The sequence below is a fragment of the Amblyomma maculatum genome, chromosome 2 (genome assembly GCF_055883805.1).
Source record: "Amblyomma maculatum isolate TAMU_Amacu chromosome 2, ASM5588380v1, whole genome shotgun sequence".
Lineage (NCBI taxonomy): Eukaryota > Metazoa > Arthropoda > Arachnida > Ixodida > Ixodidae > Amblyomma > Amblyomma maculatum.
The window spans coordinates 115712520-115730187 of record NC_139345.1 but is presented as its reverse complement, the minus strand read 5'-3'; the positions used below and the strand labels follow the sequence as shown (position 1 = coordinate 115730187).

The 17668-nt window shown below is 44.8% G+C and overlaps 1 protein-coding gene across 5 annotated transcripts in view; it reads left to right on the top strand.

Moving 5' to 3' along the window:
- The window catches only part of LOC146199630 (E3 SUMO-protein ligase PIAS2-like), a 104552-nt gene extending 91347 nt beyond the window's left edge, over positions 1-13205 (top strand). For 2 of the 5 annotated variants that reach the window (XM_084595154.1, XM_084595150.1), the window contains 3 exons: positions 3955-4118; positions 9629-9672; positions 11371-13205. In XM_084595154.1, the coding sequence (XP_084451280.1) occupies positions 3955-4118; positions 9629-9672; positions 11371-11439 (277 nt within the window). In that variant the 3' untranslated portion in view covers positions 11440-13205. Of the gene's footprint in view, positions 1-3954; positions 4119-9628; positions 9673-11370 lie in introns of those variants that run through there. The other 3 variants (XM_084595151.1, XM_084595152.1, XR_014705106.1) reach the window with 3 other exon arrangements.
- The last annotated feature ends 4463 nt before the right edge of the window (positions 13206-17668 follow it).

Here is a 17668-nt window from a genome sequence, read left to right as displayed (position 1 = left end):
ATGATCCAAGTGATAACAATGATGGAGAACCAAGATTGTGCCATTGGTATTGCAGACATTGGCAAGATTCACCATTGTTTAACCCTTTGACTGTCGAATATTCAGAAAGAAAATTCACCCCAGTGTTAGATTTCAACGTTACGCGTTTAGCGCAGTACTCGTGCGACAAAAACGCTGTGGGACGGAATGCGGCCGTAGTACCCGTATGGCAAAAACAGTCAAAGGTTTAAGTATTAATCTTTATGTGTGCATAGGTAAGATTCCTACTTGAGTGTTCATTTTTTACTCTCCAACATGGTTATTTCATGGTTATACAAAGGTTTTAACTAAATATTGTACATTTTTGCACCTTTGTGTTGCCCATATTAGTGCACATTTTGTTTATTATTATCAGACTTAAACGTGCACAAATTTGTGCGAGTACCTTTAAAACGAATATCTGATCTAACAAACAAATTTTCGTCCCATACTATTTCATTGTAATGAGGTTCTACTGCTGTTTGTGAACATATAATCGGCTGTTCGATTTGAGCTGTGCTGTGAATTTCCATTCAACATCCCGAACAAATAGCTGAAAATCGGGGATATTCCTGCTCTCCAGAATTGTGCTCGATCGCACACGATTATTGGTAGGCCTTCCGTGAAAGAAATTCGGGATGGCCTCTTTGAGGGTTGCTGTTGCCTTTCCATCCTCATGGGCCAAAAAACGAAAGCACAAAACCTTTTACCGCTTCATTACAGTATGCTTTGACTCAGCTGAGTATTAGTCAAACACGAAATTGTGATTAGGCATCAGAACTCCTGCCTTTTTCAGTTTCCGTAATACGCTTAGAAGCGGCTTGTAGTTGGGAGGGCAAAGCTGCGGCATATGAGCACTCCAGCAGAGTAGTCATAGTGAATACTTTCACCCTGCACAATTTTGATCTCGAAACGATCCTTTTAGCCATTTCGGATTAGACAAGGTGGGTCAGGAATAAAGGACTGGGAGCCAGATTGCATTGGTGTATCCCGTATTGTGCAGGTTTTACATGTTATGTTTTCGTTTCCGTGCATTTTGTTTTGTGCGTTTTTGGCGCTCCGCCGCTACTAGTGCAATAAAATTCACGTTGCACATAAACACGAGCATCAATCAGAAATTATTGAACGTTTATGGATGGATGCTTCAGATACATTTGAGTATGACTGTCACTTTTGCGGAGATCTGTCAGTGTTGTTGATAAGCTGAGAAGAAAGTAATGCTGTCAAAACCACTCCATTGTTTGTCATTCAAATGTGACATTTATGAATCCATTGCAGGGCTGAGTATGACAGAACTGATACACTAGCACTTAATGTCCTGCACTTGCCAAGCATCCCTGGAGAATTCCTTTACCGGCGCTCCTTTCTTAGTGTTGTGAAGGAATGTGTAAGGCATTGTGCCACTCGCATTTATCCCTGAGCTGTGCTTCTCATTTTCGAGCATGCTCATTGCATTTTTTAAACTATGCGCCACTTCGTACCCTTTCAGAATAATTAAAGATGAAATATCTGGGGAGTTTCGTGTCTTGGGTATAATTTTGGCAATATTCCATTCAGGTGCGAATTAAGAAGTGCGTAAAGAAAAGTGTTGAACTTAGTGGGAGCATGTTTCTTTGAGTCATGGACACACATTTCAATGAAGAAAATCAATTTTATTGTGCGTCAAAAAAATTAGATCGCGTGCACAATTGTGCATAGAGTGCTTGAATAGCAACTTTTCAGGTCTTGGCTATGAATGAAGTACAGCAGTTAACAAAAATTTTCTTAGCACTTTAAAAAGCCCCTCTTGCAACACCCAGGAGACCAACAATGTAGAATTTCACATTTTGATGCGAATTTCGCAAAAACAGTCGGCGGCGGCTGACAAACAGAAAAACTTCACACTTGCGGCAAAAGATCCGAGTTTCGAGCAGCATCCTTGGTTCCTGCATCGGTGCACAGAGTGGGTAGGGACATGCCTAGGCCAGTGATACCGTCATATCTGGTGGAGTTTGTGGTCGTTGGGGTAGAGTAGTGTGCCTTCCTTGTAGTAGTCAGCTGCGACACACCGCTCGGTCGTCCCCTCTTTGGCCGCTCACCTTTAGTACTTAAGAGGATCAAGCAAAGAAGTTGCATGCTGATCTGTGAACGTGCAATCAGTGTGTGCAGGAGTACAATCCTTAAAAACCCACTTCCACTTTCTTTTTTCGTTTTGGTCCGGGTGGTTGGGGTGGCAAGAGCTCTTCGTCCTCGCTGTCCTCGCAAGCAATACCTCTCGCTGTCTGTTTGCTCTCATGAGGCTGTGACAGAGTCTGTTGAAGTAAACAATATTTATTTGGCGTATGTTGTTTGTTCAAATTTACGAACACTTACTGATACTTATGCGGTCTCATCCAGCTCATCATCGGAAAAGTCGCCATCGGAAACATTCCCATCAGCAATTTTCAGCTAAAACTGCTCCGCTGATGAAGTGGTGGCCTTTACTCTTGACTGTGCATGATCTTGTAGACCTATAACTCGAAAAACACCCACATGAAATCGCTACAATTGACATAAGACACGTAAGCGACCTGTGCCTGTTTATCCAGATTGTGGGCATTCAGGCACGCTGTGCACGTTTGTGCACGCATATTTTTCTTGTCGTTACGCCTGTCTCGCGACACCAGCACAAAAATAAGTATCATCGGAAACCATGCACCTAAATTAACAACAGAACACAAACTTCAGTTACTACTGAGCAAGAATTAAGGCAAAAATAAATATTTCGAAGGTACTCACGTGCTGACTCATAGAACACTGAGATGTCCATCTGGACTGATTGTTTGTGGTCGAGCTTTGTTGTATTAAAATGAGATGGCGGTAGTAGTCCACTTGCGATGTGTGTACAAATGAGCACACAGCGCCTGAATGCCCCAAACGTCATTTTTTTCATGGCTGCGGCTGATACAAGTTTGCATGTACAAACGTGGACACCGCCACTGAAGGGGATATACCCATTTTGTTTTCACCCTAAATGTTTAAGTGCACCTAGATATTAAACTTGGATGTAGGGTTGATGATTTTTGTTTTGTTTTACTGCAATCGCTGTAACATTACGAACTTCCTAGCTTCAGTAGCCAGAAAATTGCTTCTGCCCTCATTTTTATGTGCTCCGAAGGCGAAAATTTTCTCCTAACATTGCAATAGCCTCTGCTTAGAAAAAAAAAAATTATTTTTTTCTGCTCCAAAATCCGAAATTTCTGCTACAAATTGCATTTGCTTCTACAGCAAAAGCTGCTGCAAGAGGTCTCTTGTCAGTTTTACCACTCTGCATTTAAAGTGAGTGCACGCTTGTAAAGCGGGAAAATTTTCTAACATTGGTCTTATTTATTTTGTGTTTGGCTTTACCCGAGCCAGCTGAAATTCAATTCAACGTCATTTGTGTTTTACCATGGTCAGTGACCAGTGAATCTCATCAAGCCACGATTCCTTACCAGGCAGCATGACGTCTAACCACAGATTACAATTCCACTTCGTTGAGTGGAAGCAGGATGTGATGCTAACAGCTTAGGAAAGTGCAGGATCCTGCTTGACAAGCTTTTGGGGATGGCTGTTCATATCTTAGCCTTTTAGTATGCCTGTTGTGCTTGTGACTTGTGCAGCTTTGGTCTGCTGCTGTTGTCACTCTTTTCTTTTCCTTTTTCTTTTTTCTTCGTTGCTTACTCCAGTAGTGTGTAGCTAGTCAAAGGCTGCTCACTGTGGCTCACGAGGTCACTATGTGCCCAGCTAGCCTAGTGCAGTGGAAAGCATGCTTCGTATCCACCACTTGGCTATGCTTTTGGGTGGTCATGGTTACTGTTTTATGTCAGTGTTCCTTCCTTCTGCAATGTCCCTGTGCCTCACGGGCCCGTTATTCCTGCGTGTCGCATTGGAGGCTTTAGTGGGCAAGCCCTGAATTTGTCTTGTTCCCCGCTGCAGGTCTCACGAGTCTTCTAGCTCTGGCCTGCCACCTTCCAGCCTGGCCAGCAGCTCCCTCTACCCAGGCATGCCTGTGATGGATGCGGGCACCCCACCGTACTACCCCCCTGTGTCGAGTCCTTACCAAGAGTATTTCACTCCGCATAATATGTACCACTATGGCGGTAAGTCATTGCCTATGCCACTTGGCGTTTTCTTCCTATTCCTGATTGAATGGGGGGTGCGGGTGTCAGAAAAGAGCATGTGGAGCATAATCAGTCGATAATGTCAGTCACCTCATTCTTTACCAGCAAATTTTTACTCCCTTACTGAACTATGAGCTTACCTTTCAGAATGGCAGTGCGCAAAAGGTCTCCTTAGCCTTCATGCCTCTCTCTTCCTCTTTGCCTTGCACATTCTTGGCACTCGGCAAATGAGAACGATTAAGTCGGTAGGTTCAGTGAGGCTGCAAAACCACCAATTCACTGAACCTTGAAAATATTCTTGACCCCACTTTGGTGGTTAGGGCACATGGCTGCTGATCCTGAGGAGGTGAGTTTGATCCCTGCTGCGACAGCTGCGTTTTGACGGAGGCTTGACACAAGGCACCCACATACTATGTGATGTCGGTATTCTTTAAAAAATCCCAGGTGGCTGAAATTACTAAAGCCTTCCACTGCGATGTCTTTCATAGCTGATGTCGCTTTGGTACATTAAACCCTATAAGCAAAACCAAACTGAAACACTCTTGGGCACGAAACGTCAGCCGCCCTCCAGTAAATTTCGGTGTTAAATCTGGGCTCAGTTTGCCTTTTGAAAGCTTGCATAATTGGTACTTATATTGGTAGTGCAGGTTCAAGGGAAGAATGCTCTTGTGACCTCATCATAAAACCTGATATAGTCTATGTAGTGCTATTCAGGCTTGTGCATTTCACCTGACCCTGTTTCTCTCTCTTTTAAGTGTGCCTGTGCTGCATTTCTGTGCATTTAACGTAAAGGCAATGATTGCACTTAGCCTGACTGTTTCATCAGTGTCTGTGTTGTGAAGCGGAGACGGGCAGGGTGAGTGTCCTCAATATCCTCATTATTAAGTGCAGTCATGCCTGGTGGGAGGTAAAAGGTTGAAAAACCTCTCTCTCACTTCAGTGCACTGCAGAATTAAATCTAGCTCGAATTGAATGATCTGATTTCATTGAAAGCTTGGTTTTAGAAATGCGGCTGTCAGATGGCAGAATTTTAAGCTAATTGAACTAAGCTGATGAGGCATGTGGTACGTGTACTCATTAATGAGCAAGGCAACGCAGTCATGAGAATGAATAAGTACTTGAAGTGTGAAGCGAAAAACTAGGCCAGACACAAATGTGTCATGCTGCGTGATGCATTGCCATCTCGGGCACTTCCTTTGAAGCTTGTGAGTGCTCTTGTTTTGCCGCTGAACCAGTTTCACCGACAGTGAGCATAGATGCAAGGTTTTGCTGTGACGTCAGTAACAATGGGGTTGCTCTCCTGCTGTCTTATGGTCCCTGAAGCCGGACCACAAGGAAATCGAAACGGGGCTCGAGAGTCAAAGTGATAACACCTTTTGTGGAAACTAGTTTCCACTTGTGAATGGGGTACGAAGAAAACTTAGCATCCAAAGCAAGGCTCTCCTTCCTCCCAAGCGAGTATGCACGCACAGAAACACACACACAGAGAATGTACAGTCTTTTCTTTCTGTGTAGAGAACATGTGAAACAGTCTGAGCTTGGTGGACATTTGTTAACACTGCTGTCAGCATGGTGTGTGTAGTGTAGCCAGTAGCTATGGCCACTTTGTAATGCTGTATATGCTTTGCATGCATTGTAAAGACAGTTCAAAATGCAGTTGGCCTGACCGCGTGGGGAACAGTTTCTTTTTCTTCTCTTTTTCTTTCACACCTTCTCTCTCCTCTCTTTTGTGACTGGGCCACGGTTGGTATTTATAATATTTTTGTTGCTTAAAAGCAGAAATTCTCAATTTTAGACCAAGAAAAGTAGTTTCTAGGGGGTGGAGGATTTCTTTTCATGTGGACCTTCATCAGGTGTTGCATACATGAAATTGTCAGTGATCTCTTTCTGATGTGTAGTAGATTTGTCAGTTTTCAGTACAGCAGGTCTTTTGTGTCACCACTCTTAAGGTTTAAGCCCTGGTGTGCGGCGAGCCCAGATGACCTGTCACAGCATTTGGTAATTTCTGCTTAGATTTACTTTGCCTTGCCTTCTTCTGGTGCAGGGGGACGTTTTGAGGTGGTGGTTGTCTTGCTGTTTGGTGTGCAGGCATGCCGAGTTAGGTTTATGTACCATTGTCATGTGCATCATCAAAAAGAGTAGGCCTTAAAAACCTTCACATTGTGCAAACAAGCCTGTTGATAAGTACCATGTGCACTAGTATGATGAAAGACATTTTTTTTCTCGAGATTAATCTGCTTCCGAACACACCTTGCACAGGGTGTCTAGCAACCGGGAATTGTTAAGGAAATTTTATACACCGGGAAAGATCAGTGAATATCAAAAATTTTGCCAAGTCAGGAAAAATTGCACGGTATATTCTGCAGTGCATTTTCATTTTAAATTGGCGCCGAGCAAGTACGTTATTCATGCAAATTTTTTTTCTGTGCTGTCTCGCCAACGCGAGGCCACGCGCAAGGCGAGGCACGATATATTTCTTTGACACAAGTGCATGGCTGAGCTGCCACAATAGAAGAACCAATATGCACATGAGGTGGGTACTCAATAAAATGTGTGGAAGCACTGCGGAGAGTAGTGCAGGACAAAAAGCAGGAATAATTGGGCTGGCAGCGGCCAGCACGAAAGTAGTCAGCGAGCTGTGGTGCCAAGCTTGCGTGCACAGCCATGTTGGATTGGATTGACTCAGCTGTTTGCAGGGTGGGCGGCTCGCATGCTCTGATGCCGGCATCAGTGCGCTTTTAAAGGGGCGATGACAGGGTCATCTGATGTATTGCCGTTTGATGCTTCTGTGAATAATATAAAAGTCTGTGATTGTACTCGCAAAGTTTTAGTGCCTTGCCCGCGGCGGATATTGCAAAAAACGCTATAGAAATCGGAAGTGGGAAATGCCTCCTACCGAGAGCGACTGCCATTTTGAAATGCTCGTGTGACGTCACGAGAGAATAGGCGGCGGAGCGTCATCTACAATGCAGGCTGCAATATCAAAGCACATGTCTTCTTCCCTTTTTTTCTTTTTGGAAGATTGACTCAGCGGTCGTCTCTCATACAGAAGTGCTTGATGAAGATGTTACTGCTGAAAAGCGATATAGAGTAAGGTACATTTTCTGCAGCATAAGGCACGGTCACTGTCAATGGGCTGCGTGGTTAGGTTAGGTTCCTTAGCTTATCGACACACTTATCTATCGCATTACACCGGCTACGAAGCCAGCATGACCAACAGTTGCTTATCACTGTATTGCGAGGTTTCAGCCCTGTGATACCAAGGGATCTGATCAGCGGACAGTCGCACAATCTGTTTTGGTCAGATCGGAGGCCGAGCGAGAACTTGACACCCGATGAGTTAACGGCCTGAACAGGTGCGCTTGCCTGTAGTTAAACCGTGTTAGAAAAAGGAAAACAAGTAGCTACACTTTATATGTTCTCCCTTCTCATCGGTAATGACCTTGGCCAGAATGTCAGTCAGCGTCGAACTGCCGGCCCATTCCGCGACGAGTAGGCCTAGCACGAGTACCCAGGGTTCGGGTCTAGAGTTTCGGCGATTACTGAGCGCACATTCACAAGCTTTAGCGGTTGCATGCGGCCATCGAGTGTAGTTCTGGCAATAGCGACCCCAAATCAACGACTGCTTACATCACAAAGTGTACGCACATTGAGCGGGAAGCGTCAATGTGACCCTGTCTTTGAGAGCGCAGCATGCAGCTGTTGACGTCGCTTTTGGGTACCCGGCGCAGACTGAGGACATAGCATCCACGGCATTTCTTGGGGAGTTGTTGTAGTTTGTAAACAATTAAATCTGCAGGTGGTGTGAAAAGAAGCGGATAGTTTCGATATTGCTAGCTCAGCTTGCATTTTCTGTTGTGCGGACGAGCAGCATATATCCAGTCATATACAAAAGCTGTGTAAATAATCTGCAAATCGGTGCATTCCTGTGTGAGTTTAGGGCTCACGCACTAAATACTAAATGGTATATATTTACATTGAAGCACTCATGAGTCATTTGATGCACTAGAAAAACGCAAGGTTAGGCTCAAGAGTAGGTCACAGTCGCGCGCGCGGCTGCGGCGGAGGCGAGACAGAGACGGCTGGGAGGCTCTTGTTCGGTGCGGGCAGTGAAACGCAATCTAATCACGTTGGGGTTCATGATGACTGGACTTAAGCGAAGGCAGCGGCACATGCTTCCGTGCTCTGGCCATGGCCAGACTGAACATAGTTTTGCAAAAATGGTTTACCAGTCGAAAATAATTAAGTTATCAAAGAAAAAAAGAGAATATGCAAATCTTTTTTTAGTTGAGGGGAAAAAAAATGCTCTCGGCGACCACCACTCACGGCATGCATGCAAAGAGTGCAGCCGACGCTGCGAATAAAAAAAGCAGACGACATGAGGATGATATGTGGTCGTGACATCAGCGGCCAATGGTTGCCAGACCAGGAAGCTGCTCTCAAATTAATAAAGGAAATTCATTATAAATTTATCTACTGCACCGAATGGGCTCAAATTTTGAGAAATTATAATTTAATGTGTGTGGAGTGAAATGCAATAATCATTTTATGCTGAAATGTTAGCTGCCATGACCCCTTTAATTTTCAGTAAACTTTTGACATTCTTAACAGCCACTAACGTTAATCACAGCCTTTTCACTATTCTAAATTGCAGAATACTATGATTAATAATAGCTCTTTATTGTAAATTAATCGTCTATGCTCATTATCATCAGCAGCTACATTTTTGAGTCTCTAGTCAGATGATTTGAACTGAAATAATCAGGCAAAACCTGGAGAACTTGGGGATATTGAAAATAGTGGTTTGCTTGAATTTGGAATTTGGTTGAATTTGGAACCAAGGCACAAATTGCACATCATTGATTTTTTTTTCCCCCTTGCGCTTTAATTTATACAGCACCCTTATCCACCTCATTCTTGAGCTATGAGGCAAAGTGAATTCATAGACAGTCTTGCAGCTGTGGAACTGAAAAGTGGCATGCATGGGCAGCAGCTATGAATCTGAAAAGCAGTTGAGGAAGGGAAGGCAGTGAAAGAGCTGTGAGGAGTAGGAAAAAACTAAGAGAATCGTTTTCGTTATGACACAGGACTGGGAGCACAGGGTAGAGGTATGGCATCACATCTACCTTGTTCGTTTCAGATGACATTGACAACAAAAAGACTGTCATGTTCACTCACATCCTATGTTTGGTGTGAACAGTATGACATTGTTATAATTATGCGAATGCTCTAATGCCGCCTGGCACTTAAAAGTAGTATTTTAGTTGACTATGTGCATCGCCCTGCTTCGGAACAGATGGTGGCCTACAGTCACACGGACTATGTAAAATTGTCGCATTCTGATTTACAAGCACGTTCAAGGCTGCTTGTTGAGATGGCATTTGTAGATCTCTTTTTTCTACTGTGTCGCGTCTTTTATCAGTGGGTCGTGTTTGGGATGATAGCTGCTATACTTTGACCACCACTTTCTCTACACCTTTCTGTTTCAGGCTTTGACCTCTATACGCTGCTTACCAATGAACCTGATCGACCTGTAAGTCTTACTTCGTGTCTTATCTTATTGTACAAGTGCTTTCTGTTTCACGTGACACCGATGCTTGGTATGCTTTTGGTACGCTGATATGTGGAGAGCAGCGTTAATGAACTTCGATTTGCTTGCCAAAAGTACCCATTGCAATGGTGTGTGATTACTGAACTCTTTGAATACGAAAAGGGAAAGGGGGAAAAAAAACGAAACTGTCTTTGAATATTGTGTATCGGTTCTGGGTGAAAAATTATTTCGATACACATTTGTTCGCTTCTTTATTTTTTTTTCCCCAAAAGCAGTCTGTGGTCTTTGCAGCCGAAGTAAACAACACTATGGTGATTTAGCACTGCGCTCGCATGCACACACATAAATAATAATAAGACATGATATACTATCGACAGCAAAGATTTATGGGACTCTTGTTCATGGAAAAAAAATAAAATCGCTCTGGCTCACAAGCTTATTGCATGGTACTGTTACCAAAGAGTAGAGCATGCATGCCCACTCATACCTTTGTACATTTCAAGTAACTGGATTGTGTGAGGTAAATTTTTTCTGCCGATAGTACAGTACAGTTAATCCCTGATACAGTCAAATCTTTATATAACGAATCTCATGGGACTGTCACAAATCGTTCGTTATTTAGAAATATTGTAAAGAAAGACGAAGTTATAAGCTTGTGGTCAAACCTAGATATGAAAATGGCGTATGTACCTTGGCGGTACATGCTGCTCTTTTCATTTAACAAGAAAGAAGGCCTGTTGAATTCTGCGCAGTGGCGATCTTCATTTGATAACCTCCAGCAGTCGTATATCTAATAGTGCTGTGATGTGACTGCAGGTTAAAGAATGCCTGGGGGTTGAAATTTTGGAGTCGTTCCCTACAGCGTCCCTCATGGCCTTGATTTCTAATGCGTTTTACTGTGCATAGTGCGTTTTACTTTCCAATGAAGCGGGAGCAGAATCTTTTGCCATCTAATCTAGCATGGGGGCTTTCACTAGCAAGCGTTTTATTGGCTGTCGAATTCACAGTGCTAATAGGCCAATGTGTGCTTGCCTGCCTGCCCTGCATGCAGCATTCAGAGGTCAGGAGTTTGTATCACACTGGCGGCATCATCTGGCTACCCTTTCCTCTACTGTGCATAATATTATCTTTTTCGTAATATGAATATGTGAATAATTTTCACCTCTGTTCAGCTGTATCGTTAAAAACTTTCCCCTTGCTCTCCTTGGTATCACTGACTGTTGGGTTCTTTTGTATAACATATCGTAACAGGGCCCTCGTATCTTTAGTATCTGCAACCTGTATTCTACACTTGAAATGTTTGGAACCTGTTACGGCTTGCGATCAGTGGAAGACTTCCGTTCTCCAATTATTTCAGTGCTAGGAGTTTTCAAAAAGTACCATCTTGTTCTTGTGTGTTTCTGGGCCACATACAAAATAATACTTGCAGGTAGGGGTAGTTGAGCTTGTTATACTGAATGAAAGTGCCCATTACCGTGTGTGTGTGTGTGTGTGTGTGTGTGTGTGTGTGTGTGTGTGTGTGTGTGTGTGTGTGTGTGTGTATGTGTGTGTGTGTGTGCGTGTGCGTGTGTGCACCTGCATGTATAGGTCGCACGTAGGTGCAATGCATACCCACGCTTGTAGCTTTGGGGGCCCCGTAATTAACTGCAACAAACCCGTGTGTGGTTTGTCTGCCTTCAGATTCCTTCATATTCCACAGGACTTGCTCACAAGGCCCGCACCACTCCAGACATAATCTCCCTGGACTGACCAAACTGACGGGCTTGGAAGCAGAGCCAGCACTGGTGGACAATGAGTTCCTAATGGCGGAGGACAAGGCCGCCTGTGCATCCTTCCAGTGCCCGTAGACAGAGGACACTACTACACTTGTGCGCCATGAGGGACGCTCTCCTTGCAAGATCTTTCTGTGCTCGTGTGTGTGTGTGTGTGTGTACATAAGTGATTTTGGTCACCTTCAAGAAGCAACCCCCTCTGGTGACGGACAGGACGTGTGCATGTCAACAGCCATGGTGTCGCCTAGCGTGGTGCTTTTGTGAAGGAAAGACGCTGGTGGAAGTATCGTGAAGCAAAGTGGGTGTCTTGTTTGCTTCCAGCCGATCATTTCCACGTTATGCTTCACTGCTACGACACAACTACTCTTGGCAAATTTCCTCAAGGTGGTCCGGTCTGTGGCATAATTTATTGACTGCCTGCGTGTTCTTATTTGATGGCCTTCATTCTTTTTTGTTTTTTTTTTTTAGGGACTAGTCTGCAGAGGGAAATGTGCTTTTTTTTGTTCCTTCCACCTTTTTTTCATTGTTGTGGGTATGAGTGTTGTGAGTAGACCTGGCTGAACGGCACTGCTGCAGTCTGCCTATGCCAGTGTACACTTAACTGCTTGCAAGCAGCAACCAAAAAGGGTCCATGCACATTGTAACAGCTGTGGAGAAAAGTGAAACTGAACAATGGCACCATGTATGAATAAGTATTCTTGTGTGAGCAAATGATACCTCACAGTTACGTCTACCAAGTTCTGCTGCATTGCAAAGTTTTGCCACAATTTATAAACTGCTGGGTTCTGGGACCCGGGTTACAAAAGAGAAAAAAAAAGGGAGGGGGGGGGAGTTTGTCATTTTTGTTGTGGACGACAGCAAAAGGGCACCTGCATGGCATTTTGTGTTCACATGCTGAGGTATTTTCGTTGACCTGAAAGCTTTTTTTTTTCTTTCATTTTATTTTGTGCTGGCTTTTTGACCGCTTCTCTTATTGAGGTTGCCCTGTTCTAAAGAACTGTGTCAAGAGAGGAGTAATCTTGGATTTATGTCTGGAGTTAGTGTATGCACCATGCAAAAAAAAAAAAAAATAAACTGCATTTTCCGTTGAATCCATTTCTTTTTTTCCTTTTTGCACTTATGCCAGTGCAGATGTGTGTTTTACCTTTAAAATGTTCAGTAACCATTCAGCTGAGTACTTGACTGTGCTGGTAAGCTGCTGTTTTGCATTGTGTTTGGTGCTGTGTGTTTTGTCTCTCCTGTTTAATTGGTTACTTTCTTTTGCCAGGTTTAATAGGAATAACAACCTTGGCCTTAGTTTAGGAATTGTGCAGTCTCGTATGCTATTCAAATGCAGAACAATTTGTCTTATTGTGTTAAAAAAAATCTTCCTTTGTACATGGTAGTGCTGGTGCAGTGTGCCACAATGTTTTATTTTTTCAAACAAACATTTAGTGTTCCTTCAGCAATGTACTTGATTAGTTACTGTTTTGCATTGCTTATGCTGGAAGAAGGGATGAATGAGCAAATTATTATAAACACTTTTTTTTCTGTCAGCATTTCAGTCATGGAGCACCTGTACATAGCCATTATCAAATCATGTAGATAGTCTCGTTCCTCCCCAATTTTTGCCATTATCTAAACTATTATTAGCAGTTCTGTTATAAAGCTACAGAGTTGAATTTTTTGATGTCAAGCTGCATCATATGTATTAACAGATTTGTATCTATTTCTTGCCCAAAATAAAGGATCTTTGTTATATGATTGTGTGGTACTATGCTGACATTTATCCCTGCCAGTTTTAATGTTCTGGTATTACTGGCTGCTGTGAGCAATTTCAGTGATGTACCTGTGGTTTTTCCGATTTTAAAGAAGCAGACAAAATCCCCCTCAGAAACCCTAGCCTCGAACTGAAAGTGAAATGAAACATGCTGGCACACAGTTTCATTTGGCCAACCTGGCTGAATTAGCTACAATTTTTCTTACTACATAGCGAGGTGTACAGTCATTTGTGATGCTGTCTTGGCATTTCCTTCAAACTTGTTAGCACCTGGTTTGCAAGTTGGTATTGTACTGTGTCCCCTAGAAATGCTTTTGCTGTGGAAATTAACGAATGCAGTAAACGAAGTTGCCTGCTGCTTACTTGGAGTATTTTTCACCTTCAGGTACAATTCAGCTAGACCACGCATGCTCTTAGGCGCACAAAATAAAATGCGCGACTGCAAACTATGTTGACTAAATGTGAAGGTAGCTCTTCTTTCAATAAAATAACTTTATTCATAAAAGGAAGAGCCATTATAATCAACCTGTGGGGGCTGAAGTGGTGTGCACTGGATAAAAAGTACATTCAACAGTCCATTCTTCATTCTCAGTCTGCGCACCCTTGTTGCCGGACACCTGAGAGGGAGACCTTTTGGATGCCTGTATACAGGTTTGCACAAGCAGTTTCTCAGCATCAGGCACCTTATCAGTGCGTGTGGAAGTGACTTGCTCCGTCCCTGCTACTGCACTTTCGCGTGTGGCATGCACAACCTGCGACGATGAAGAGGCTTTTCTTTTCATGTAGGCAGCCCTGTTTTGAAGCACCTTGCGCAGATGCCTGCACAAGTCGCACAGTCTACTGGAAGCAGGTGTGAGTAAGTTGCACTGCATGCTGTGTAACCTGTCTCCATGCACTTTGCAATTATCCAAGGTCGCAGTGCTGAACTCCGCCGCCGACGCAGCGCCCTGACAAAAAGCAAGCGCGTCCAAGTTATTCAAAAAGTCCAGCACGCCGTGAACGCCTTCCACGCTTGCAGTTTTCACATCCACACCGTCCACGGTCGCCTGGCAGGTTATAGTGCCATCGCTGTTCTCTTCGCAAGTCACCATCTTCGTGAGCGTTGGCCTCCCGCCGAACATCGCGCAAAAACTGAAGGCCACATGTCTGCTTGAGTGTTGAACGTAGTGGAGCGACCAGTACCTGTTCGGAAGCAAGGCTTTGTTGAATTTGGCCAGGAATGCCGGTGCTTCGACGCCGGGAATGGGCGGGCAGCTGAGTGGGTTCTTCGTGACGCGGAGCTCGTAGGCAGCCGAACTTTTCGACGCCACAGGTTGCTCGGGCGTAGAAGCGGCAGTCTTCACCGACACGACACCACATGGTACCACAGGCGTCACGGGCACCGCAGCCGCCGAGCTCGGCACGCAGGCCGATGTCGAGATCGTCTTTTCGAGAAGAGGCGGCGACGCTTTGCGTGCAGTTACAATGTGAGGAGTGAGCGTTCGTTTGACTGCCGGCGTTGCCGTGACCGGTGGAGGAGTGAGCATATTCACTTCTACGACGCATTTAACATCGTCGCAAGAGTCCGACGAGATGCATTCGGAGCCTTCTGGTTCAGAGGCGTGTCTGTCTCCCGTCTGGTCCTCGTCACAGTACTCACGTGAAGCAGGTGACCCTTCTTCAACAGTTGCTTCAGTTTCCTCAGCACAGTCGGGGTCGCAGTTACCGCTGGAGTTTTTTCTCGGTCTACCCGGGCGCGGTCGAAGCGTTAGGTTAGACGTTCGTCGGCGAGACCGGGGTAGCCGCGCTAAATTACGTGTGGGGACAGCTTCCGGAAGTAGCAGTGGTCTGTTGCGCGGAATCTCGACAAGCTCGCCGTTAATCGTGTGTTTGTAACTCTTGCAAACGTACCGATTCTCAAAATGCCTCTCGCAGACGACGCACTTTTTCTCGAGCGCCTTTCCGCAAACGGACAATGCCTCCTTCCAAACTTTAAATCGTTCGTGGTCAGCTGGAACAGCGAAGAGCGATAACTTTTGTCTGCCGTCGTTCTTACATCCCGGAACAAAGCAGTGCCTTTGTCGAATAGACTTAGACATAGCTGACAAACGTTAGCAGTAAAAAATAAACCATCTGAAGTGATGCAGGGAAATTCACGAACGTACCATTACGTAAAAAGTACACTGTAGTAAAATGCTGCAGTTCCCACACCACGGTGCATCCGCCATTATGCTACGCTGATTGCGCCACCTGCGTAACCTATGGGCTTTGAGGGAGACTCTTTCCTACGGCCTTGCCAATCACCGCGGAAGCAATGGGAGCTTTTCTCCTTGAGTTACGCTCTCCGCCACCGCAAGGGGCGCGACCTGCTTACTGTTCACTCAGTTCGCTCCGCTTCTGCTTCAGCCATAGAGCGTATGGCGCTCCGAGCCTCCCCGATCCCTAAATACACAGAACTGCTTCAACACTGCAGGCTGTCTCGCCGTACGTTACCTCTCCCTTCTCCCACCCTGTCTTACACTTACCACCGCCTGTAAACTAATACCTTCATTATACACGATTTCTCTATAATTAAACCAGCTGGTACCCCTCCCTTATTCCCCTGACTGCCCACATTGTGGTGAACGGGCAAATGGTTTGGGTTGTTTGGGCGTGCTAAGTTGCCCCTTTTCCCCACCCCTGCATGGAAGATTGGGAGGCCGCCCTGCAGGACCCTTGCCCGGAGCGCCAGCAATGGCTGGCTCGCCGCGCTGTTACTGCAGCCGCGGCCAACGGAATCCTGCACTGCGACAGCCGTAACAGCGGCACCACATTGTCAAGACGGACGCTAATTCATCTGGGAGCAAAATCAAGGAACCTTGCGTCGATATGCCAAAGAAGTCATTGCTGCTCTGCCGCAAAGAGTAACAGCGAGGAACTGAAGGAATATGGCCAATATGGCATCTACTGTCATCCCATTACCCACTCACATATTCCGGTGCAGGACGTCGCTGTATACATTGAGTTGATCAGTGACTTAATTCGGGTGTGACGCTTGCGCTATCTTCTTGAAACTAGCGAAATAAGCAGCCCCATGTACACTCTTCTAGCCCCATGTACACTCGTAGCTGCTTATTTCGCTAGTTTCAAGAATTAAGAGCGCAAGCGTCACATCCGAAGTCACTGATCAATGTATCCAGCGACGTAACATACACCGGAATATGTAATGGGAGCTATATATAGATGCCATATTCCTTCTGTTCCTCGGTTACTCTTTGCAGCAGAGCAGGAATGACTTTTTTGACATCGACGCAAGGTGCCTTGATTTAATTTGCTCCCAGATCAAGCGTGCGTTCTGCAATGTTATCAAGTGCCGCTTTGGACCGCGAAACCTGAAGGGTTTGTGCCTTCTTGGACAAGGTTGTATTTTTTTTTTTTGAAAAAGCCATCATATGCATAATTACCACACACAAATGTTCTCGAAACACTCGAATCCTGGTTCAACCAGCACTTGAGAATTCACCATTGCTGAGTTGGATCGGAAGGAATGGCGCGATGGTCCGCTTCTGTGATATCTGAAAAAATTTATCGGAGTCCAATTCTTGCCAATTATGGCAAGAAAGTGATAAACAGGAACGAGATGCCAGCTCCCTATGTGCACAAACCGCCCAGGAGGAACTTGAGACTGTGAATTTTCTAGCGCCACGTAGGTCGCGCTTTCATGAATTGATGAATATGTAGTGCAATGTGTAACTTTGAAGAACAATTTTTTTTTTATTGTTTGCCGCTTTTTTCAATTATACATAACTGCATGCCTATTTCATTGATTAGAGGCTGTTGTTTATCTATGTATTAAACCGATGCCATATTATGTCAGTCGCGAGACTACATTACATATACCTGCTGTCTTTCGACCGACTGATTTGTTTTGAACGAAGAGCCCACTCCAATAGAGAACTGAAATTTTAACCATATGCGTACTTTTTTTCCCTTACTTAGAATCTGAGACGCGCCATGAGTTTTCGGCGGTGCCTCTTTTGCTCTAAACGAAAACGGCAGCGGTTGAGAGAACCTCCACCCAACAGTTTTTGCCATGCACTCGCGTCATGTCGCGTTATATACCTGCTTCCAGCTTTCAAATGCACACTGCATAACCTGAATTATTAATTTTTGTACAAAATTTAGGTGCGAAAAGTGTTGAGGTAAGTGTATCCGAAGCTTCATTCGACCGTACGTGCTCGGCCGCACTGACGATGGCGCGCGCGCGCGCGTGCGCGGATCATTGACTGTATTTTATTCCTCATACATCTTAGATGCTGATTACAGCGTCTTTGTGTGAACCATAAGGGGTGAAATTTCAGGACCAGCCGGTTGCAACTGAGGCGGGCGGAGCAAAGAGCGAGCGCGTGTTTCCTTTGCTCGTGAACGGCGGTAGCAGAGTAGAGTGTAGAGTCGCAGCGTTTCATACATCAAGTGCAACACTGCCAAT